Consider the following 25,609-nt stretch of genomic DNA (forward strand, 5'->3'; position numbering starts at 1 on the left):
TTGTTTTTAACAGACTTAACTAACTCTTACTTGCAAAACTATTTTACTAAACTACAGTATACGATTACTATGCTTTTACATTATTTAATAGTATTATAACTCAAAAAGCAAATAGTGGCTGCTTAATAATACACAGAATAGTTAAGTCTTCTGTTTCCAACAATGAGAAGTTTAGATAGACTCTTGTATCAGAGCTCTCAGAATTTCAGTGGGATTCCACCAAGAGCAATTTATAAAAGGTTTCAGTTTAGCATTAATAATCATTTTGTCTAAAATTCCTACAACCAATTATGGTCCTGATTCAGTGATGTCACAGTATGGTACTAATTTTAAATAATTACCTAGATTAATAGCTTTGCATTCTGTTTCAAAGACATATTGTTTAGGTCAATTAATCCACTCTTGAGCATTAAACTACAAACTTTTGCAGCACCATTTTTTAATAATATAAACTAGTTAGCAGTTCACTTAAAATCTTTGCATGGGGTGGGGGTGCTCCATAATCTTGTTTGTACCAAATTAATCTTTCTTGTTTATGTAAGAACCTCAGCAAATTGGATTAATTTATTTTCTCATTGGTTGTTATAATTAAAAAGTTATTATTCCTCAAAGTATGTAGAGACACAAGAAGTCTGTTTCTGTGTGCCTATCTCTCTCACACACAGCATTTTAAAAGCCATTACATTATATTAACAGCAATGTCAACCTAATAAACTTTTCATTTGAGCTTGGAGAAAATGCCAAGTTGCAGCTATTATATAATAATAATAATAATAATAATAATAATAATAATAATAGTATTAATTGCAACATATGTACTGTATTTGAAGCATCACAGCAATTTTTCCCTACCTAAATATGTCCTAGTAAAAGAAGAAATTCAGTTGGCAGGGCTAGATGTACTAAAACCAGTTGTTTTAATATACAAAGCACTCCCAAAAAACAGGGGTCAGCTGCAGACCCCTTCTCCAGATTTATGTGAGATCTATGCAACTTTCAAAATTAATCACCTTGCAGCTTAATTCATGGAAGTTTTCCAAAAATCAAGGGGAAATAGTGTCTAGTGCTGCCACCTAGAGGCTTCTAATCTGAATCTCTTTACAAAAACAATTTTACTTTAATGCCCAGTTTAGTAAGCACTTCTACTGAATTCTGATTACTGAGTCTACAGAAGTTAAATACTTTGAACTTTCTACATTAGCCAGGCATTTTTAAGTAATATATTTAAAAGCTGCACATATTTCAGTCTAACTTTAATGAAATATATATTAGGTTGTATTTGTTTAATATTCAAAGATCATTAACATTAGTACGATCAGTTGAGGCTTTCCCCCCTAACACATGGAACACTAAGTGGTAACAAACTCTATTTATTATAGGATCAGTGACAACTTATGCCTCCGGCAGAAATCAAAATAAAGCCTGGGAGTCTAACCTTACTCTAAAATGCTCACTTGATTTATCTTTAAATGCCAGATGAGAAAAGAAAAATGTCTTTTTTTCAAAGACAGCTGCTTTAAGCTAGACTGCAGATGTACAGGAGGAGTGGGAATTGTGTGGCCCTCCAGACACTGTTGGACTGCAGCTTTCAGAAGCCCTAGCCAGCACAATGTGGAGGGCAACCTCATTCCCACCCATTCTATACAAGGATTAAGTCTTCCTGCCACCACTGATGCTTTCCACAGTGTTATTTTTATAGTAGAGAATGAAAGCAAGTAGAAAACCATGGATCGCTCTACAATTTCATTCTTTAGACTGAATGTTACCAAACTGGCACCTTCAGAAAAAAATATTTTATCACAGTTCTAGTATTCAAAACTGATACTGACATATAATCCATATACATAGTAGTCCACAAATATAGCTGCTCCTAAAATATAGACAGATTAAGATTAACAATAGTTTGTGCAGGTTCAAACAACGCAGAAAGCTGAGGATTTGAAGGAAAAGCTTCCAGATTCTTCCAGGGAGAAGCTAAACTCAAACATGGAGACTGTAGTCCAAAACACACTGCAGACCACTTGAGACCACTTTAACTGCCCTGACTCACCACGAAGGCATTTTGGGAACTGTAGTTATGTGAGACATTTAGTCTTCTCTGTCAGAGAGCTGTTGTGCCACAATAAACTACAATTCCCAGGATTCCCTAGCACTAAACCAGGTTAATTAAAGTGGTCTTAAACTGGATTATTACTGCAGTGTGTTTTGGACCTGTATGTCCCTCCAGATGTTGTCTGACATCATTAGATTTGCTTGCAAGGTTTAACAGGAATTACAGTGAAACATATGGAAGCCACACCATCTCCACTTTTACATTAAACCAGGGGTAGGCAACCTTTTTGAGCCGGGGGCCGGGTTGCTGTCCCTCAGGCGACTGGGAGGCCGAAGCCGGGGGTGGAGCTTCAACCCTCCGGGGCGGGGCCACGTGCCGGAGGTGGAGCTTCCACCCTCCGGGGTGGGGCCGCATGCCGGGGGTGGAGCTTCCACCCTCCGGGGCGGGGCCGCATGCCGGGGGTGGAGCTTCCACCGTCTGGGGGCCAGGCCTGCCCATCTTTGCTGGCCCCTGATGGGGCCCCAGGCCCCGTCAGAGACCGGCAAAAAAGCTGGTGGGGGGCCGCCAGCACTGGAGGACCCCCTGGAGGGCCACAGTGACGGAACTGGGCCTCCCAGAGGCCCCCTGCCACCATCAGAGCCCTCATGGAGGGCCCCAGCGATGGCAAAGGGCCCCCCAGAGGCCCCCTGCCGCCCTCAGAGCCCTCCTGGAGGGCCCCAGCGACAGCAAAGGGCCCCCCAGAGGCCCCCTGTCGCCCTCGGAGCCCTCCTGGAGGGCCCCAGTGACGGCAGAGGGCCCCCCAGAGGCCCCCTGCCGCCCTCGGAGCCCTCCTGGAGGGCCCCAGAGACGGCAGCTGGCCTCCAAGAGGCCCGCCGCCACTGCCGCCCGTCGCGGCTTTTTGCCGCTCTGGGCGCCGCCATTTTTGGCGGCAAAATGGTGGCGCCCATAGCCCCAGAGGCCGCTTTGGGCGCCGCCATTTTTCGCCCAAAATGGCCCAGAGCGGCGAAAAGCCGTGACGGGCGGCGGCGGCAACAGCAGCCAGGGGCAAGTCGGCAGGCCTCCGTGGGACGCTGGAGGTTGCTGACCCCTGCATTAAACTACAGTTTACTGTTATGCCCCTACATTTTTTATATATATAATAGGCTGGTTTGGCTAAAACACAAAGCTACAGCTTACCATTTATAAGATGAACATAAATTTTAAAAATGGTAAACAGTTTCAAAAAGCTATCTTGATTTGTCAATATTGGGCTTAGATGACATAAATTCTAAATGGAAAATAACATTCCAAAATAAAATAACCACTTCGACAACTGAAAACAACAAATCTGCCTTTTCCTTGTGGCAGAAGGGCAGTTTATCTACTAATAAGATTCTGCTCCTCTCTGTTGCAAAGAATGTTCCATATTGACAAACCACAACTAAAACTATGGAAACTCCTATGAAATGATGCAACTCAATACAGAATGGGAGAGCCGGCTTGGTGTAGTGATTTGAATATTGGACTAGAACTCTGGAGATGAGGGTTCAAATCCCTGCTTGGGCATGGAAACCCATTGGGTGGTCTTCAGCCAATCACTCTCTAAGTCTCAGAAGAAGGCAAGGACAAACCATCTCTGAACAAATATTGCCAAGAAAGCCTCATGATAGGTTCTCGTTAACATAAGTCAGAAATGACTTGAAGGCACACCACCACCACTACAACAGGAAAAATTAACTGACTGCTAAAACAACATATAGGAAAAGGAAACATCCAGACAAACTCCTAGAACATCTGATATGCATCTTTGTTTAAGAAGCTGGGTCAAACTACATTCCTGATACAGGCTGAATGTCCCTTATCCAAAATGTTTGGGACCAGAAGTGTTTTGGATTTTGGGTTTTTTTGGAATAATAGTATTAGCATGTATGTACTTAATGAAATGTCTTGCAAATGGGACCCAATTCTAAACACAACATTCATTTAAGTTTTATATACAGATTATGCACATAGCCTGAAAGTAATTTTATACAATATTTTTAATATTTTGTGCATGAAACAAAGTTTGTATACACTGAACCATCAGAAAGCAAAGGTGTCCCTATCTCAGCCATCTATGAAAAATGTTTTAGTTTTTAGAATATTTCAGATTCTGGAATTCCAGATAAAGAGGACTCAGCCTGCAATACGAAAAAAAAGGAATTCATCAGTAAAACAATAATATTCTTTCCCCTCCTCCTTCAAGCTAGTAATGACTTTATGGGAAGTGTACTTTATTCACGAGTATAGGAAGTGTACTTTATTCAGTGACACAAAATTGAACAAACTGAATACAATGCTGCAGTTCTATCAATGCTTTTCATGGGAGACTTCATCCACAAAAGTGACAGTTTTACTTGTACACCTCTCCCTCTCCCTGTAACATGGGGGTCAAGCGGACCGGCAGCTTGGAGTGGCCTCTGGTCACTCCAGCCCCGGTTGCTTTCTGTTCAGTGTGGGACTGTGGCAACCAGATGGCACGGTCCCAAGGCTGGCTGTCACAGCGGTCTCAAACAGGCTGCTTGCAAGGAGAGCTTTCTTTGCACTCCTTTTGCTGGTGTCCCCAAGCCACTTTAGGCAGCTGCAGAGCAGCTTTGGCCCAATCCAGGATTGATTCAAAGCTGGTGCTTTTGGCCTATGTGTTTCAGGCCAATATAAGACATACTGTTTAACATAGCTTACTTTCAAAGGGCCTACAAGCTAGGACCACATTTTTCTTGAAGAATATGAATAAAGAGAAGTAGGACCATTTTTTGTTTACATAAAGCATTGATTCACAATCTATGATCCTCTAGATGTGTTGGACTTCGACTCCCATAATTCCTGACTGTTGGACAAGTTGGCCAGGGCTTCTGAGATCTTAAATCCAAACAAATGAAGGATTAAGTCTGAAAACCACCCAATATAAACAAATACTTAAAATGGAAAGATGATTCTGTCTTCTTGAAACAGTGAATTCTAGCCCAGTAGGCTTGGTTCAAACAATGCTCTGATATTACTATTTGTTACTATTACTCATAACTTCTCCTCCAAACCTGAACCAAGACCCCAATTCCTAGTAAACAGAATAATAACATATTTTGCACCCTAAATTTTATGGAATAGAACAGTTCGTCCCTTTTGTGAAAAAAAACTACAATGCTGCATATGGTTCACAACCAAAACAATTGTGCTTAGAATTTAGTTTCATATTTTACTGTTAGCCATCTTGAGCACCACTGGAATACTCATTTAACAAATAATTAATTTAAGAAAGTAAAACAACATACTGGTAATCACCATGAATAACAGAATCTCACAGCAATATTACAATGGTAACTTTAACTCTGCTTAACACACACACTAACACACACACACACACACACACACACACACACACACACCAAAAACTCTTTCCACCTTCTGCTTAACATAACAGGAAAAGCAACCTGGAGTTTCAGTTACAGTTGGCCCTCCATATCCAGGGATTCTTTATCCATGGATTTAAGCATCCATGGATTGAAACTATTTTAAAAAACAACAAAAAACATACATTCCAAATAACAAACCTTGATTTTGCCATTTTATATAAGGGACACCATCTTAATATGCCATTGTATTTAATGGAACTTGAGCATCCACAGATTTTGGTATCCATGGGAGGCCCTGGCACCAAACCCCAGCAGATAACAAGGGCTCACTGTATAACTATTATAGCAGTAATGGACTACTACACCAGAGGCCAATTTTTGCCTCTTGGGTGGACCATACTGACAGATTTTCAGCTGGAATTTGGTCCCAGAAGTGACTGAAAGTTTATTTAGATTTTTCATGCCACCAGCATCATCACCTCCACCTAACTTATTCTGAGGTTTTTTTCAAATGCTTTTCAAAATCAGTGGAGGATGAGGGGAGGCCACTCATCTCACTATTCCAGAGAAAATTTTAGTTCCTTCTGACTTTTCACTGTTTTTTAAAATACAATAAGGTTTTGTGGGCACTCTAAGGGGCCTGAAAAAATGTTCTGAGGATCACATGCCACTGCAGGCCACATTTTCCCTACCTCTTTTTCAGATCTTTCTGCAAGCCCTCTTATTCTAGAACCTCATGCACAACTGCCAGGCTGAGCCAAATGCATCCACAGTCCACTAGAAAATGAAAGAGATGTACACTAGACCTCTTTCTTCTTCATTTTTCCTAGTCATACCCTTCATGAGTTTGGGAAGTATATTCTGATAATGGTTTAAGGGAGACAAGTCTGGAGGCTGCCTGAATGTTAAAAAACAAACAAACCAATAGTTACTCAAAAGTAACTAGGAAATAAATGTCAGGCTGCAACAACTTACCAAGCCATGCTGCAATAAGAACAGAGTCAATTCCATCTATGGGTTCACAAATACGAGCCACTACCGGATGAATCTGTTGTGACAGATAGTACTGAGTATCAATGGCAAGATTTTCTTGTTTTTTCAATTGTTCTGGAGCATATGCTCTCTGGCTGGCACTTAGATTTGATCCATCCTACACAAAAAGATAAAGACGACAGGTGAACACCCTGATGTGAGTAATGGAAACTTTCTATGATCTCCGTCTGAGCATGGATAGGGGAAGCGTGTCCCTGTTAGTGCTTTTGGACATCTCAGCAGCTTTCGATGTCATTGACCATGGTATCCTTCTGGAACGCCTGAGGGAGTTGGGTATCGGGGGCGCTGCGCTCCAGTGGTTCCGTTCCTACCTCTTGGGCAGATTCCAGATGGTGCAGCTGGGGGACGTGTGCTCCGATAAGAGGGCACTTACATCTGGTGTCCCTCAAGGAGCCATTCTGTCCCCCATGCTATTCAACATTTACATGAAACCGCTGGGAGAGATCATCCGGAGACACAGGGCGCGGTGTTATCAGTACACGACACCCAGATCTGCTTCTCTGTGTCTCCGACTGATGCAGTGACTAGGGATGGCATCTCTCCTCTGGATGCCTGCTTGGAGTCGGTAATGGGCTGGATGAGGGAAAACAAACTCAGTCTGAATCCAGAGAAAACGGAAGTACTTGTGATAGGTTCCCCGAGTCCAGGTAGTGAGATTTGCCATCCTGTCCTGAATGGGGTCACGCTCCCCTTGAAGCACTCAGTTCGCAGTTTGGGTGTGCTCCTGGACTCGTCGCTCCACCTGTCATCTCAGGTGGATGCGATGGTCAGGAGCGCTTGTTATCAGCTTCGGCTGATACGCCAACTGCGCCCCTATCTGGACCGGAGGGACCTTGAAACTGTAGTACATGCTCTGGTAACCTCTCGATTGGACTTCTGCAATGCGCTCTACATGGGGCAACCCTTGTACCAAACCCAGAAGCTTCAATTAGTGCAAAATATGGCAGCTAGATTGGTCACTGGAGGTTCCAGGTCAGACCATATAACACCTATCTTAAAAGATTTTCATTGGCTGCCTGTTTGCTTCCAGGCTCAATACAAGGTGTTGGTTATTACCTATAAAGCCCTAAATGGCTTGGGCCCAGGGTACTTGGAGGACTGCCTCTCCCCATATAATCTGCCCCGCACACTCAGGTTGGCAGGGAAAAATTTGCTGGAGGTCCCAAATGTACGTTATGTGAGGACCTCACAACGGGCCTTCTCCATCTTGGCCCCAAGAATATGGAATAATCTCCCTGATGAGCTCTGCTCCACCACTTATTTGGATCTTTTTAAGAAGAATCTTAAGACCTTCTTCTTTTCCCAAGCTTTCCCCCCATGACTGTTGATCATATGGTTTTCGCCCTCCACCTGGCACGACTCTTGTAATGTTTTTGGATTCCTCCACTCAGCTGGCTGAGTATTGTTCTTTTTAATCCTGTGTATTGGTTTTATGGATTGTAATGTATTTTATTGATATTCTGTATGCCGCTTTGATCACATTGGAAAAGCGGGGTAAAAATAAACTATTATTATTATTATTATTATTATTATTATTATTCTCTTGTTTTATTCCAGAATAAAACACCATATATGTTAGTACTGTGAACACACTAAATCTCCAGCATGATTTATCGAGAATTATTATGCCAATAAACAGTACAGTACTGCTTTATGTTTATTGTTAAGGGGGAAGAAACAAAGGATATTATTTAGACAAAATGAATCAGAATTTTTTTACCTGGCAGATAACATAAGATACAGTATCTCCAGCTTTCAGTTTTCTACCCTCTTGAGAGTTTATCCACAGAGCAACATGCACATGAGGAAGACTCTTTTTGTCTGGATAATCTTGGGGATCCTTTGTCAATGCCTACAGATCAGTGAAGAAAATATTGGAGTTAACTGCTTTATAAGTTACTGCAACATTACAAAGATAAAAGCGATGTTCTAAAAAAAATATTATCATTTACTAACATTTGAAACAGCATACATATTAAGTTGTACATCCATGGCTTTTCATACACTGATTTGTAAAATGGTAAATCTGGTTGTATTTGTACACATCTTTCTCGGTTGCATGAGATTTCGATGGATGTCAAGAAGCCAAAGGACAAACTCATCTCGGCTCAGATAACAGTTCATTAAATCCACATAGAGGCACTTTCTCAAACATTAAGACGTTGCCATTCCACGATTATGAGAAAAATGAAGGATGTAAGCACAATACTACTGGATTACATCAGATGTTCATGGAGTTTGGCATCCTGTTTCTCACAGTAATTAACCAGATACCTATGAAACACTGCCAAACAGGACCAAGACAGAAGCTCCTCCTGCTGTTATTTCCCCAGAAACTGGTGCCTATAATCCCAGAGATGCTATGCAGCCATGATGATTAATGACCATTGACAGGTTTATGCTCCTTCCATATCCTGAGCCCATATCCACTGCCATATCCCAATGAAGCTAGTTCCATAGTTTAGCTATCCTCTCTGCATAGTAGTTTCTTTTCTATATCCTAAAATTTCTATCATTCAGTCGAATTTGGTGATTTTGCATGCTAGTATTATGCTGGATTAGATACCCTTTCATTTGACCCAGCATGGCTTTTCTTAATGTTTTAATCTGCTAAACTTGCTTCCATGTGCTTAGCAGCAATGCCATGTCCTCACTGTGAGTGTGAAAGGAAATCCAATTGCTCTGTTCATGTAGTGTAAAATGTCACTCAACTAGAGCAGACCACTGGAATTCAAAGAAGCTTGTATAATGCACCTAACATGCATTGCTTCAGCTGGAGGTATCAAAACTCTGTAAAATAAGAAATACAGGGAAAGTTTGGTGGGTGGAGTCACACAGTCATTGGAGTGCCCCCATCCCACCTCCAAAGATAATTAGTCTTCCCTCCAACATGCTAGGAACCACAGTGAAAGAGCAGCTGGAGGCTTCATGAAGAACTGTCACAGAGAAGAGAAATGTGCTGATGAAAGCAGAAGTCCCCATTCAAACTCAGGCAATCTGTTTTTGCTCCAAACATTTAGGATACAGTCCCCATTCAAACTGAACAAAATGCAGTTGCTAAAAGATAAGCTTCTATGTACACAAGAAATGGAAGTAAGTAGAAAGTCCCAATAAATTCAGACAGAAACTGGTATAACAGTAATAAATAACACTATTTACCTTGTTGATTTCAAATTGCTTTATTGGAACACTGCCATTTACTACATTTTCTCCAATCTGAATTAACCTCCTTTGTATATTTTCGACAATCATGTCTCGGGATTGGTCAGAAAGTATCTGGCTAATTATGTAACTGTTAGAAAAGTTAAGCACATAAGATAACAAATCTTTAAGGAATTTTCAGAACACACATGTACTTACGTCTTTATGTTGCTCTGAAATTAAAGATGGAATATTTCCAAAATACTGTGCTGAGACCCAGAAGTGGAAACAAAATAATTCTGAAGAGATGGTCAGTACCACCAGTATTTTCAAGAGATTCATGGAGTCAAGGTTACTAACCAATCATTGTAGTCGTTAAGCTAGCCAGGCATCTTATGAGATCAATATAAGATCAATTTTCTCATTAAGTATTTCCATATTCTTAATGATCCCCCTCCCCAATATGCCAGATTTTAAAAAAAATATCCACTATTTAATTCTGTCATGATTAAGGCATGAGTGGAAATTACCTTATACTTTACAGGTCAACCTCATGTATAAGTCGAGGGCAGGTTTTGGGGCCAAAGTTATAGATTTTGATATGACCCAAGGATAAGTCGAGGGTAAAACTCAGTGTCATGTAACAAAGGATGTAAAGGATGAACCAAAGGAAAATGATGCTAAAAGATCTTTAAAAATTTTGATAGGCATAACTGTTTCTTCTCATACTAAAGGCTGGCTGGATGAGAATAGTAGAGGGGATTGATGCTTCTTTTAGGTGCTCTGAGAAGAGATTAAGCTCTCACCTTTCACCAAAGCATGGCTCCCTTTTTGATATAGAGTTAAACTACAGTGCTTACACTGACCCATAGATAAGTCGACCCAGGTTTTTTGGGTCAATTTTTTGACTAAAATTTCTAGACTTATACATGAGTCTATACAGTAAATAGCCCAGGACCCTGAATTTGCCTATCCCGGATTAAAGGATGCTATATAAACTATTTTTAATTCATCAGTTTTATGAGACCATTGTAAATAAAGGTAAAATTAAGACTAATTAAAAAAACCAGGAGAATTCCAAATCGGGAAATAACATATGCTAATAGGTGTTAAGGTTAGATAAAATGCTGCTTGTTAGAGATTATTCTGAATCCATGGCTACATTTGATTTAGTATTCTTTCTCCCTGAATACAATCCCCTGCCTTTTCTTCACAAAAGCTCTCTTCATATATTTTATATGAACTGTGGCTAATAGCAAAAAAATTAAATTAAAAATAGACCATTAAAACACTCTTTTGACATTTCATTTACTTCTCTAACAACTCAACACATTTGCATTCCTGTTATTTTCAGGGGAAGCATTTACATCAACTATAGTCTGACCACCGATAAACAGTTGTTCAATCAATAAGAATATCCTTTTGTGAAACATTATTTATACTTACACAATGATCCAAGGTAAGTTTATCAGTAATTGTAAGGCATTACTGGAGGTCAGCTTTAAACCTGGTCTGTTTATGAATCCTGGCTTGTTTGGAAACTATGTTTAAGTACATAGTTTAACATGATTATTATGGACTTAGGATCACAGTCTTTGGGAGAAAACATTTGTTCTCTTTGCCAACATTGTACAAACAAACAAAAAGCAATCTATTCAACAAGGTTGAAGAAAAAGCTAAACGCAACTACATACTTTCCAGTTTCTTTTGCAAGATCACACCAATCTCTTCGGACTATATCCAGTCCTTTGAGTTCTTGCTTGGTAATGTATTTTCCATCTCCTGTTGGCTCTACAACCAGAGCAGCATATTTCTTCTTTTTTAGTAGTAAGAGGGACTTAAAGATTCCATCAATATCAATCTCCAACAGCTTGTACAGCTTGTTCACTTCACTTTTTATCTGTAAATATATCATCAATGAAAATGAAAGCCTCTATTTAATCAATGGAGAGAAATATGGGCTGCAAAAACAATGAGGCAGCCCCTGGGACTATAATTAATATGTTATAAGGGGGCCAAATAGACAGCCCAAAATAACGCTGCTTTGGGCCACTTTGCTATTTAAATGATGTATGCGTTCTAAGAGACCGGAAGCCATGCTAAAGCCATGGTCCAGTCCTAAGGACTGGAGCGCAGCTTTGGTGCAGCTTCTGGCCTCTTAAGAGGCATGTGTCATTTAAACAGCATATCTCCAATGTGACCCGAAGCAGCTTTATTTTGGCCTGTCTGGTCGGGCCCTATGTTACGTTCCCACCACAAAAAAGTTCATGACACACTTATATATCTATATATTTGCTGCCTTTCTCCCATGCAGTTCTCCCCCTCTGCCCATGCAACCTACCCATGCACTTTTAAAACACTTAGAATTGTCACAATTAAAAATATAAATTATTTAAAAACATATAAATGTTATAAAAAATAAAACATACACCCCAATAAAAGTCTCTTGGTGCATGGGAGATAAGCAAATCATAAAGCTTTACATGCAGTTAGGTCATATTGGCAGGTCATACTAAACTATGGTTTAGCATGAAGTACACAGTTTACACAAGTTACAGCAACCTTGGGCTCACATGCTTCCCCCTTCCCCTTCCATGTGGCTGAAGTATGGAAGCCTTCATGTCTGGTTTTCATTAATCACAGTTTGTTATATTATCCAGACCCAGAATGAGCATTATCTAAGGTTAATTTCAAGAAGCCACCTTCAAAACCAAAGTTCAAACTCTTGTAATACTGTGCAGACTAAGTTGGGCAGTTTGGAAACCATCTTTTTAAAGCACTACTGTAGTAGGAAGCATTGATGAATGGGAGGGTGGGAAGAGAAAACAGAGACCTAAAACTAACATACTTGTGCTGTTAGAGACCTCCAATCCAGCCCAACTGAGTCAATAAAATCAATACGCAGTCAGGGATAATAGATCCTTCTTTGGCAAAGCAATTGACTTAACCCTACCTACGTGCGCTAGAGGAAAGCTTCACCACCTCAGTAACAAACACCTTCTAGGGCCCAAGAAGACCAAAAGAGCTGTCAGATAAGCTGGGGGGAAATGGCAAGGTACAGCCTTTATGAGCTTGCATAGTGTAGTGGTATGAGTGTTGGACTATGACTCTGGAGACCAGGGTTCAAAATCCCCGTTCAGCCATGAAAAATCATTAGGTGACCTTGGGCAAGTCACACTACTTCAGGTTCAGAGGAAAACATAAGTAAACCCTCCCTGAACAAATCTTGCCAAGAAAACCCCATGATGGTTCATCTTAATGTCATCATAAATGAGAAAAGACTAGAAGGCACACAACAGCAACAGTCTTCACAAATGTTTATTTGCCACCTTTACAACTATTTATCTCAGGCTGAAATTACAGCTGTATTTGCAGATTTAAAAAGATCTCAGTGTCCCAAGGCTTCAATCATAAATTATGTTTAGAAATAAATTTAAGGGTATTGAGCCAGCTGCTAATTTGGATGTGTCAAGAGAGGCATCAGCAATGAATAATGCTCCCACAGAAACCTTAATGAGCTGAGAACCTGATTCCCAATTATCTTGAATCTCTTCTTTCTGTTCCTCTGCAAATGAAAATGGCTTAAATAAAATAGGATTTAGTCAGTGACTATCTTAGATTATGCAGTAAAGCTTATCTGGAATATTCCTATTAGGAATATTTTAGCTATCCTAGAATGAGCTAATGCTGCTGGACTCCTACATCCATTGACCCAGCACAAATAAACTCAAAAAGAAAAACTGGAATCTATCAGGAAGGGTTCATGTTGGCCTACATACAGGACAGGTATGTGTGCCTACTGCTGCTCATCTATTTTTGTTGGCTCATGTGTATTTTAAAATATAAAAATATTTTAGATTGTAAGACTACATCAATTTTCCACTGGCTGACTTCCAAATGTGTAATTCTTTATTTTACTTAATTTTATCTTCATTGACATTAAATTTAGTCCCTCGCCGTTTACAATCAACAGTTGCTAGCTTCAGTTCCTCTGAGTTTCATTAGAACTTACACAACGCAGCAGGAGTGGCTGAGCACTCTGAACTGATGGCCACATATGGGCATCATAAGGTATCATAAGGTATTGCTGTAGTGCACCAGAAGGCAAATAATATGTAGACTGCAATGTTTAAAATAGCAACCAAAAAAAAAAAAAATGAAATAAAGAAAAAGTTAACTCTAATGAACAAATTCTCACAATCAGTCTATTTCTCCTACAAAAAGAACTGGCATACAATTTTTAAATCAGGACTACCCCACAAAGTGAGTTTAAAATTTATAAATTAAACTGTGGTTGAAGACAGATTATTTGTCAAGGCCACATTGCCTGGAGAAACTGCAGTGGTGCCATGCCTTTCTTTCCTAGATGGATGCAAATTTAGGGTGATCCAACTGAAAAGAGGTGTCAAATAGATTGATTCCAACATTGCCCACATCTAACTACATACACCAACTACTTGTTTAGAAAAGGTATGCTTTGTGGTACAAACTCAAGCCCTTTAATATTGAATCTGCCCTGAGAAAGTAACAAAGAAATAAAAAGAAAGCCATCCTAGGTTATCTTTCACATGTTACTGATTTTCCTCAAGTACAAATTGCTAACTTCTGAACCACAAAAAGAGTGAGAAGAATGTCATTGTTAGTATCACACCAAGTTAAAAGAAAGAAAGTCCCATTTTCTTATTTAAATAAGAATGACAATCAGGGTACTTCACAATATACAGTTGCTATCTATATCCATGGATTCTGCATCCACAGATTCAACCGCCTATGTCTTGAAAATATTCCAGAACAAAAATAATCCAAAAAGCGAACCTTGATTTTGCTGTTTTATATAAGGAACATCATTCTACTATGGCACTGTACATAATAATTATTATTATTATTATTAACCTTTATTTATGAAGCGCTGTAAATTTACACAGCGCTGTACATACAATCTTTTTAGTTAGACGGTTCCCTGCCCTCGGGCTTACAATCTAAAAAGACATGACACAGAAGGAGAAGGGAGTGGTGGAGGGAAAGGGTAAGAGGTCCAGCAGTTACTCTCTACCTCCGAGGCCTGGACTTGAGCATCTACAGATTTTGGTATCTGAGGGAGTCCTGGAACCGAACCCCAGTGGATACCAAGGGCCTACTATATACACCAGGTAGGGTCCTTCAGGAAAGAGTTCCACCGAAAAGATGGATTTTAGTGAGAGAATAATCTGAAGCGCAAGCTGTTTGTTTTTTTTTTTTGTTTGTTTTTATTTTATTTATATACCGCTATTCCAAAGATCATAGCGGTGAACAGCAAGTAAGCTAAATAGCAAGTAAGCTAATTTGCCCCCAACAGTCTGGGTACTCATTTTAGCGACCTCGGAAGGATGCAAGCCTGAGTCGAGCTTGGGCCCTTTTGCTGGTCTTGAACTCGCAACCTTGTGGTCTTGAGCAAATGGCTGCAGTACAGGCATTTAACCACTGCGCCACCAGGGCTCCAGCTGATTTTCTTTTGGAATTCCCTGGTGTGCTCCTTTAGCCAATGTACATTTGCAATGTGGTCCCTAGTGCCTCTTCCTGTCCTGAATCCTGCTTGAACCTCTGGGATTTCTCTCTCCATGTATGGCTGGAGTCTATGTTGCAGTATTTTGAGCATGATTTTGCTTGCGTGGGAGATCAGTGCTATGGTCCTATAGTTGTTGCAGTCTTTTGTGTCTCCCTTTTTGTGGATGGGGATGTATATTGATTGCTTCCAATCTGTTGGCCATCATTTGGTTTTCCATATCTGTTGACATATGTTGGTTAGCACTAGAGTTGACTCTGTCAATGTGGATTGCAGCAGTTCAACTGGAATATTTTGATTTGAAAATAGGAGGAAAGAATATGAACTGCATATGCAGATGACACCATAGTACTAGCAGAAAACCTCATAGGCCTAGAACACCTACTAAGGAAAATTAAAGAAGAAAGTGCAAAGGCAGGCTTAATGTTGAACATAAAGAAAACAACAATAATGACCACTGATGACCTTCACAAATTCAACTTCGACAATGAAGAAATAGAAATAGTAAAAGAATTCTCATATTTGGAATCAAACACTGATAGAAATGGGGACTACAGTGGATCCTTGTTATACGCTGGGGTTTGGTTCCAAGATAATAATAAATAAAGTTTTTATTTCTATCCCGCTCCTTCCTAAGATCAGGGCGGCTTACAACAAAGTTAAAACATTCATACATAAAACATTAAAATACAAAGTATCAAAAGCCATCTACACAATAAAAATAACAAGCAAAAAAGCCCCATAGCCCAACCTCTTGGCCACGGAAGAGGAGGGAGGCCCACAGGATTTTATTCGGGGAATGCCTGTTGGAACAGGAAGGTTTTCAGGTCCTTTCTGAATTGGGCCAGGGTGGTAGTCGAGCGGAGCTCAGTGGGCAGCGTATTCCAAAGGGCTGGGGCAGCAGTGGAAAATGTCCTCCGTGTGGTGGAGGATAATCTCGCCCCAGGCACCTTCAGTAATTGCTGCCCAGACGTTCTGAGGGTGCGAGGCGGATTGTACGGGGAGAGGCGGTCCTTTAGGTATCCTGGGCCCAAGCCATTTAGGGCTTTATAGGTAATTACCAACGCCTTAACCCGGAAGCGAATGGGCAAGTCCATGTAGATCTCTAATACCGGTGTTATAAATGGCGTGTCCTGAAACCACCAGTGACCAGCCTGGCTGCCATGTTCTGCACAATTTGCAGCTTCAGAGGTTGTATAAGGGTTGCCCCATGGTAAGTACATGGCAGAAATCCAGTCTCAGGTACCAGAGCAAATTTACAAACAGTTTCGAGGTCCCCGCTGGGCCAGTATGGGCGCAGCTGGCGAATAAGCCGAAGCTGATACAGGTGCTATTGACAGTCAGGTGAGCGACGATCAAAAGCACCCCAGACTGCGCAACGGAGTCCTCCACAAGGGAGCGTGACCCCGTTCAGGAAGGTTGGAACCACCGCCATGCCTGGACCAGGGGAACCTATCCTAGTACCACTCCGTTTCTCTGGGATTCAACTTGGAGTCGGTTTTTCCCTCATCCAGCCCATTACTGACCGCCAGACAGGCCCAAGAGGAGATAACCCACCCCATCCCCGTGCACTGCATCGTCCGGAGACATAGAGAAAATAACTTGGGTGTCATCACGTGACGGATAACCCCGCGCCCAATGTCTCCAATGATCGCTCCCAGCGGGTTCATGTAAATGTTAAATAAGCATGGATACAGAATGGCTCCTTGGAGGGACCCCCAAGTTTTAAGACCGCGCATCGGAGCACACGTCTCCCAGCTGAACCTCTGGGACCTCCCAGATGAGTAGGACCGGAACCACTGGGCGCAGTGCCCCCAATTCCCAACCTCTGCAGGCGTTCCTGCGCCAAGGATACCATGGCTATGGTATAGAAGCCGCGGAGGATGTCCCAAGAGCACCAACAGGGACACGCTACCCGTCCCTGTCGTGCCCAGACGGAGATCATCGACCAGGCGCCATGGCCGTCTCAACCCTGTAACCCGCCCGGAAGCCAGTTTGAATGTATCCGATAATCCGGTTCATCCAGACCACGCCTGAAGCTGGAGGGCAACCGCCCTCTCATCACCTTTCCAAAAAATGGTAGCAGCGGAAACAGTCCGAAATTATTAGGAAACCAGGGGGTCGAGGGAGGGCTTTTTTAGGGATAGGTTTTACTATGGCCAATTTTAATTGTGATGGAAATTGCCCATCCCTCAAAAGATGTATTAAACCTATTCCGTTGTAACAGGTTGTATACCCCGCCGTCCCCCTGGGCCGCGAACCAGAGGGACAGGAGCGAGAGAGCAGTTTGTCTTCCGAACACTTTCTATTCCAAGATCTGGTCCACATCTCGGTACTCACCCGACTCAAACGATCCAGTTTATAGAGCCAACGGAGGCGCTGGCACCTCTAACCCTAGGTTCTGCTAAAATGGGCTTTCAGATCTTCGCTTATGCGAGAGGTTTTAATCCGCAAAAAAGTCGTTAAATAAGTCACAGCAGGCTTAAGGGTCAAGGATCTGGTTCGGGGCGGGAGGGGAGCTGAGGGTTAGCTCCCTGACCACCTGAAACAACTCGGCCGGACGCGGCTCCGCGACGCGATACGAGCACCATAGAACTGAATTCCCTTCTTTGCTGCCGGATCGCCTCTCCGTAGTCCCTTTAACAGTTGGTCCTAGGAGACTTGTCTCTAAGCAAAGGTGTTTCCGCAACGGTCTCTAGCCGTCGTAACAGTACCCCCTTCCCTTGCCCGGGATCTTCCGTAGACCAGGGCTTACATTTGGAAGCAGGCCTAAGGGCTGCTTGGGACGTAACTGTTATAGCCCTTGAAAGACCGCCCGGTATTCCAAATACCGGTGAGGGCAATCAACAGAGTCGCAGTCAGCCGTCCAACCATTAACCCCTCTAAGGCTTCTTGAAAACCTTTTGGGTTTCCACAGCCTTCCGAGGGTGGCCATCCTAATTGTCCAACCACCCCCGGAGGGATCTGGTAGAGGCCTGATTTTCACCTCTACCAGGAAGTGGTCCGTCCATGACAGGGGGAAACATTAACTATTTTTCCGCCCAAGGGATTTCGCAGCATCCCAACAGAAGACCAAAGCAAGAGTATTACCAGCAACAATGCGTAGGAACCCTGGTATCAGATGGACAGGCCCCATGGCCCGCCATGGTTTTCCCAAGGAATTCCTGAGCCGCACCGGATGGAACATAGCGGGCCGTGAGGGAGATTTGAAGTCACCCAGACTAGAAGCCTGGGCGTCCCAACATCAGCTCAGCGAACCAGCTGGTGTCAGCTCGTTAAAGGGAGAGCCGCTAATGCACGGGTGGCCGATAACACCAGCAGAATCCCTAGACTGGTCCTCTAGCCTTTTAGGGTCAGGTAAATACACTCGAGATAGGAACGTCTCTCGGATGTGAGTCCTGTGAGGGACACGGGTTCCTCCTATGTATCAAGGCCACACACCCCCGACCACCTAACCTTGCGCTGGTCTGCCCGAAACCCCGCAGGCAGGGCCGACCACACATAGGCGTCCCTTCAGGCGCAAACCAGTCTCGGTAAGGCAAGCCAGATCACACTATGTGGTCCGCGCCAACAGATCGTGGAGGATGTGGGTCGTGTTTGTTTACGATTCGTGGCGTTCACGGGAGCAAGCGACAGGGTTGTGGCACGGTTGGAGCGACCCTCAGGCCCCTGGTTGGAGGGGGACAGAAGGAGAGATAGATTATGAGGCATCGAGCGCTCCTTCCCCTGGAAAGCAAGTCCCTTCTCCCACCGCCATACTTCCTCCCCCTGCCCCACACTACCGTCAATGGAGCTCCGCTCGCGTGATGTTACCGACACTCTTACTTCCCGGCCCATGCATCCACAAGCACCCATCCTCCCCACCCAGCCCTCTGTGAGGACCATTTGAAGAGCAAGGTAAGCACGCCAGGCATCTCTCGTGCAGGCTAACACCAAGCCTCCCTAACCCAATAAAAAGCGCGCAACTGCGCAGTTCAGCAGCAGGCGGTGCTCCCAGTCCGTTGGGCGGCAATCACGGGGCGGTGCGCAGATGTGCACATCCGACACCCGCGGGGGATGCCGCCGCGGCATAAGGCGCAGCCCGGGCGCGACGGTGGTGGTCCGGCGAGGAGGCAGAGGGGATTGTCAGGAGGGTCCGGTTTTCCCGGAGTTTTTATGATACCCGCCGCTCTCACCTGGAGGGTTCCTCCCTTGCTTCCCCCCAGTTGTCCCTTTAAAGGCCCCATGCACAAACTGCCGCCAAACGCCAAAGCCAGAGAGTGACAAAGAGGCACAAAGAGTCCCGCGGCGGGTGCTCCCCAGTCCGGGCGGCACTAACCCGGGCGGTGCGCAGATCGCACCTCCACAACCACACCCCGGAGGAAGGCTGCCCGGCAGAAGGCGCAGCCCTGGCAGCGACGGGGTGGTGCCGGCGAGGAGGCAGGAGGTGTCGGATAAGAAGATCCCCGCTGTATAACAAATCCATGTTGCGCAAGTCCGCATACATATAATGACTAGCCAAAATGGGTGGTCCCTTATAAAAAAGTGAAAATCCAAGGTAAATTTATACTTTTTTTTAACATTTCAAACCGTGTAGCTTAATCCGTGTATAAGAAGATCTGTGTAAGAAGGGCCGACTGTGCAGCAGGCAAAATCGAAGAGTAAGAATGGATGGGTGGCTATGAAATAACGAGAACATTCTACAATGTCAAGCGACTACAACTAAGCGCACAAAGTTAGAATCATACAAGCCATAGTTTTCCGGAACCATGGATGGAGTTGAGGAGCTGGACAGTTGAAGAAACGTGCATGGGAAGAACATCATTCATTAAAGTGTGGTGCTGAGAAATTGGTTGAGGATCCCACGGGCGCCAAAGGACCAAACCCATAGTCAACAGCCAGACCCTCCCTGGAAGCCAGGACGAACTACAGCTGTGGAATTCTGGACATCTGAGAAGGAAGGATCATTGGAAAAACAAAACCTGCTGGGAAAAGTGGAGGAAGTAGGAAGAGACGAAGGCCACATGCCGAGGGATGACTCTAGTAAGGAGGGGGGTGGCAGGAATTAGAGCAGAGCGGGGAAGACAGAGGTCTGGAGATGTCGATCCATAGGGTCGCCACATGAGTCGAGAGCGACACAGGGCAGTGAAACAACACAGAATAATCTGAAAGCCGGTCTTCATAGCCTCTAACCAAATGCCACAGCTGCCTGGCCAGGGCTCAGTTGTTGTGATGAGGGTTTGTTCGAACAGATACTTGACAGATCTTATCCACCAAGGAACTCCGTCGCTCTTTTGCAGAGAGGGGGTTCCATCAGAGAGGCGGACTAGTGGGGGGGGACCACAAGAGCTTGGAAGGAGACCGACAGGGGATTCAAGTAGAGGAAGAGTCGGAGTCGAATGAAACCCGAGCGTAGAGAGCTGAGGAAGCCACACCAGCAAAGGGCTGTCTACCATATCCATGGCAGGAGGGAACTGGGGGAGCTCTGTGTTCCACATGACTTGAAGAGATGGGAGAGGCCTCAAAGATGGAGGGCCACGGCGATACAGAATGCCATAGAGAGACTCAAAGGCCGCTCGAGGGACCGCTCACGAGGTGTAGCGGCCAGAGAGAAACTCAGGCTCAACCGGCATGTATAATGCCCGTCCTCAGGGCAAAACCCAAGTTGCCTGGCCTGGTAAGGGACACCGGGGAGATAGTGAGCTCACATTTGTGCTTTGGGCCGGATTCCGTTGCTGGTCCATGACCGGTAACCGAATTTGTGTCAAGAGTCAGTACCAAGGTGGGAAATCGGATTGGGACTGATAGTCCGGTGGTATGCTGAGATACTTGAGGTGGATCACTCACCTGAACACGGGGAGATAAAGACTGGTGGACAGATGAGGAGAGGCGGGCCCTTGACAGAGAGACCATCTCACTCATGAGAGTCTACCACTGCCTTTGAGAACTGATCAGTCTGAGTCTTGACCAGTTAGAGAGAGGTAGATGAATGCAGCTTTACATACGGTTGTTGTCTCTGACCTGGTAACCTTCTCGTTACAGAATGAGAAGAGAATGCTTGTGTTTCTTTCTCTGTTTTTCTCACTAGGCTTTTTTCAAAGCGTAGAAGGCAGGTTTGGTTCCCGTCAACAAAGGATTCTGCTTTTTTTCAGGGGCATCCTTGGATTCAGTGGCCTCACAATGTAGCCTACGGTCGGATTTGAGCCGACGCTTGGCTGAGGAAGGCCGTGGCTCAACCTCAAAGAAAATCGGAATGAGCAACTCCTCATGACGACCAACTCGATCACAGAATCACAGAATCATAGAGTTGGAAGAGACCGCACGGGCCATCCAGTCCAACCCCTGCCATGCAGGAAATCCAATCAAAGCATCCCCAACAGATGGCCATCCAGCCTCTGCTTAAAGAACCTCCAAGAGGAGACTCCACTACACTCCGAGGGAGTGTGTCCACGGTCGAACAGCCCGTACTGTCAGGAAGTTCTTCCTAATGTTGAGGGAAATCTCTTTTCCTGTGCTTGCATCCATTGTTCCAGGTCCTGTTCCTGGAGCAGCAGAACAACAAGTTTGCTCCCTCCTCAATATGACAGCCTTTCAAATATTTAAACAGGGCTATCATATCACCTCTTACCTTCTCTCTCCAGGCTAACATCCAGCTCCCTGAGTCGATCCTCATAGGCCAGGTTTCCAGACCTTTCACAATTTTAGTCGTCCTCCTCTGGACACGCTCCAGTTTCTTAATGTCCTTTTGAATGTGGTGCCCAGAACTGCACTACACCAGGTGCTAATCCTGCTCTGCCAGATCCCAGCTGCGATCTCCCCAGCCCCAGAGGAGGAGGCTCAGCCAGTCCTAGTGCTGGTGGGATTCCCTTGAGGCTCAGCAGCCTAGTGGTGACTGCTGGGGAAGAGCCAAGCCTGGAGGTGCCTTCCTTTAAGCAACGAAGGGCTGAGAGTGCTTGCGTGCACTGGTCCAGGAGAATGCTGAGAGACAATTGGCAAAACAGCCTCAGCTGACACCGAGAAGAGAGTCTCTCTACTTAACCACCTGGGAGACGCTGTACTCGGTGCCAGAGTTTATTGCAGTATCCTCGTGTAATTACTGTCAGCATTGGCTCCTTCCTCCCCGCAACCTTGTTTGCCTTGAACCTGACTTTGGAACGGACTGGACTATGTTACCTTCGGGCGCCCTGACCTTGGACTGAACTGATTCTGAGGACTCTGAATCCTGACCTTGGCTTTGTTACTGGTGTGCTCTTGTGGACTAACCGAAAGGTCTGTAGCCTGCCTTTTAGCTCCTTCTTGTTAAACAATCCTTATCAGTGTTTGTTGGACTTGCGATGGCTGTAGTCCAGGACAGTAGCCACCCTAAACTAGCCAGAGGCAGGGCTCAATTGACAGCACTGGACCAGACTATGCGTCTACCATGGGAACTGGCAGAGAAGAACTCTTTCTTCCCCCACAGAGTGCCACTGAAGAGGAAAAGGTGGCAGAGGGAGGGGAGATGGAGCTGCCCAAGAGTGGGCTGAGGTGGACAAGCCCTGGCCTGGGAGGAAATGCTGCAGACTCTGATGCACCACCACTGCCAGCCTCCTCCTCTTCCTCATGGTTTCGAGGGAAGGGGGGGGGTGGAGGCCAGCTGAAGAGGCCATGTTCCCTCTGCTTGCACAGCATGGCAGGAGACAGGTAATACGCAGGAGCATGGTCAAAACCAAAACAAGCACTCTTCTTTCACCCGGTTTTCAGGGAAAGTGCGCTCATTTTGGTTTCTCCTCTAATGAAAAGATTTGATGGGGGGGGGGAGCTCTTTTTTGTTGTTTGATTAAAAAACAAAAATGTAAAAGAGAAGGAGGTTCGTGGCTCATGCTGTTTGCTGCAAGGAAAGGTTGGGCAGGGGGGCAAGCATGACCTGAACTTCCATTGTCCTATTGGGCGTGCAGGTTGTCCCCATTGTCCCTATCGGTGGTGCAGGTCAGCGTGGGCTTGCCGTCCGCGGATGTTCAAATCCGCAAATGGAAAGTCAACAGATACTGAGGGCCCACTGTACTTGTAAGAATGTAGAAATATCCACCTTAAAACATGTCTTACCTGTTGCCAATAATACAGTATCCCTATGAAAAGTAATTAGAGGTCATGCTTTAAAAGCTCTAGCTGTAATAAAATACTGAATCCCTAACAGAGAGGAGGATGGACAAGAAAGCTATACACTGCAAGCGGGCGTAACAAATCAAGAAATATGGTATATATACTATTAAATGTAATATAAGAAGGAAGCATTTGCATAAAAATTCAGTATTGGTTTGTCAGTTCTAAAACTTGCAGTGCAACTATGGCCTGTTACAAACAGCCAAAATAAAGCTGCTTCGAGTCACAGTGGAGGTATGGTGTTTCAATGATGCGGCGTCCTAAGAGTCCAGAAGCGACACCAAAGCCACACTCCAGTCCTTAGGGATGGAGCGTGGCTTTGGTGTGACTTCTGAGCTCTAGGACGCATGCATCATTGAAACACACAACCTCCACTGTGACTCGAAGCGCTTTTTTTGGCTGTCTGTAACAGGCCTAGGTCACTGTTTATTGTTGTATTTAAACAACATTTTAAAAAATAAAAAACACCACCCTTCCTCCAAAAAAACTGTTTGCCAATAATTATATTGAAGCTACGAAGTTTAACATTCATTTACCTTGTCCCCAGTTTAAAGACTTCTCGGTTGGTAATGTTTTGTATTTACATAATAGAGTCTGTATCACCATAAATTACTCCAGATTCATCTACACAAGATGGGAGTGACATTAAATAGATTAAAACCATAGAAAATGCATCATATAATATTAGCATGTAAATCATATAGGGAACCATCCTGATGTAGTGATTTCAGTGTTGGACTACAGTTCTGGAGACCAGGGTCAGATCCTGCCTGCTGTTGAAACCCACGGAAACCTTGGAGAAGTCACACCTCTGAGCCTCAGACAAAGGCAGAGACAACCCCCCTCTGAACAACTTTCCAAGAAAAAACCCTGTGAAGATTCACCTTAAAGTTGCCACAAGTCAGAAAGAACAACAACAATGAAGATATTATATTACCAATCACAAATCCATTCCCCAAGTTGCCCCCCTTATAAATGGCACTATTCTTGCCTAACAAGAATGTATTAGTAGGTTTGCTAGACCTAAGGTTTGCACACACTCCCCCCCCCCCAAAAATGGTATACAAGAATAGTCAAGAGGTTTCTGCTTGGCCTACACAAAAACCTGCTGGGGAAGTGCATACCAAATACAGTTAGACCATGAGGGAAGGAAGGAGTACACCAGTACTTGGCTCCTGTCATAACGCCAAGACATGGTTTGGTATTACATATAATAACTCATGTAGAAAAAGACAGTAACAATTATATTTTAAACTACTGGTACCCAGTAAATGGAAGAACACACATCCCAAAAAATAAATAAAATATAAAAATCAAGTCCATAAAAATAAGGGGCACTGGGAAAAAGCAGTCCCAGGAAAAGAAATTAGAACACTCAGCTGCTGCCTGTGACTAAACTTTAATTGCACTGTTATTAATTTACTTGTAAGTCTCAAATACAGACTGTAATTAGGGCTGCTGTACAATGACAATGGGTTTTCTTCCTTCTCTACCATCTCCTTGGTATGCATCAAAATCTGGAAGAAAAAGAGATGAACTGTTATGGATACATTACCAAATACTATATGCAAAGCATATCATTCAGGAAATAAGCTCAGATTTCTGATTACAAAATAAGCCAATATACTGTAACTACAAATCCTGGACAAAAGGAGTTTTGAACAGAGTAGCAGCCTTACAAGCATTTTCAGTAACTACTTTTTCCTTGTAGTAGACTGTTCTAACCATTTGATTTAGTGTACACTGCAGGCCTACAAACAAAACATAAAGGAACTTCTCAAAAATAAGAAATCCATTAACACTTGCAAATACACTTTTATTGTCTATGATCAAGCTAGCCAGCAGTCATTTATTACTGGCAAGTATATGTGAAACATGGAAGTAAGGCTAATTAAATACACCTGTAACTGTGCTTGAATTACTGGTTATTAAAACAATGGAAAGAGTCAGCATGTGGTTTGAGAACTGAACTATGGACTAGGGACCCAGGATTTGATTCCCCCGCTCGGCCATGAAACTCACGGTGCCTAGGGCATGTCATATGCTCTCAGCCTCAGGGGAAGGCAATGGCGAGCCTCTCTGAACAAATCTTGCCAAGAAACTCCATAATAGATTCGCCTTAGGGTAGCCGTAAGTCAGAACACTTGGAGGACACAACAACAACAACAACTGTGCTGGAATTACTGGTTCTTAAAACAATGGAACATTGTAATGAACAAACTTTTTGAGCTTTTGATAGCTGGAGAGCTGAGATAAGAAGGTTCATAGAAATAATTGAGTTTTTTATTCTCAATTGTTTGATATGACCGCCAGATGTTCTGGAAACAGAAAAAA

At 43.7% G+C, this 25,609-nt stretch overlaps 1 protein-coding gene across 1 annotated transcript in view; it reads right to left on the reverse strand.

The window, feature by feature from the left end:
* The window catches only part of POLA1 (DNA polymerase alpha 1, catalytic subunit), a 353,950-nt gene that overhangs the window by 201,185 nt on the left and 127,156 nt on the right, over positions 1 to 25,609 (reverse strand). The window contains 6 exon segments of the mRNA XM_042458289.1: positions 6,397 to 6,571; positions 8,195 to 8,326; positions 9,634 to 9,766; positions 11,310 to 11,515; positions 23,802 to 23,887; positions 24,735 to 24,792. Of these exon segments, the coding sequence (XP_042314223.1) occupies positions 6,397 to 6,571; positions 8,195 to 8,326; positions 9,634 to 9,766; positions 11,310 to 11,515; positions 23,802 to 23,887; positions 24,735 to 24,792 (790 nt within the window).

Source organism: Sceloporus undulatus, chromosome 3 (assembly GCF_019175285.1).
Source record: "Sceloporus undulatus isolate JIND9_A2432 ecotype Alabama chromosome 3, SceUnd_v1.1, whole genome shotgun sequence".
Classification (NCBI taxonomy): domain Eukaryota; kingdom Metazoa; phylum Chordata; class Lepidosauria; order Squamata; family Phrynosomatidae; genus Sceloporus; species Sceloporus undulatus.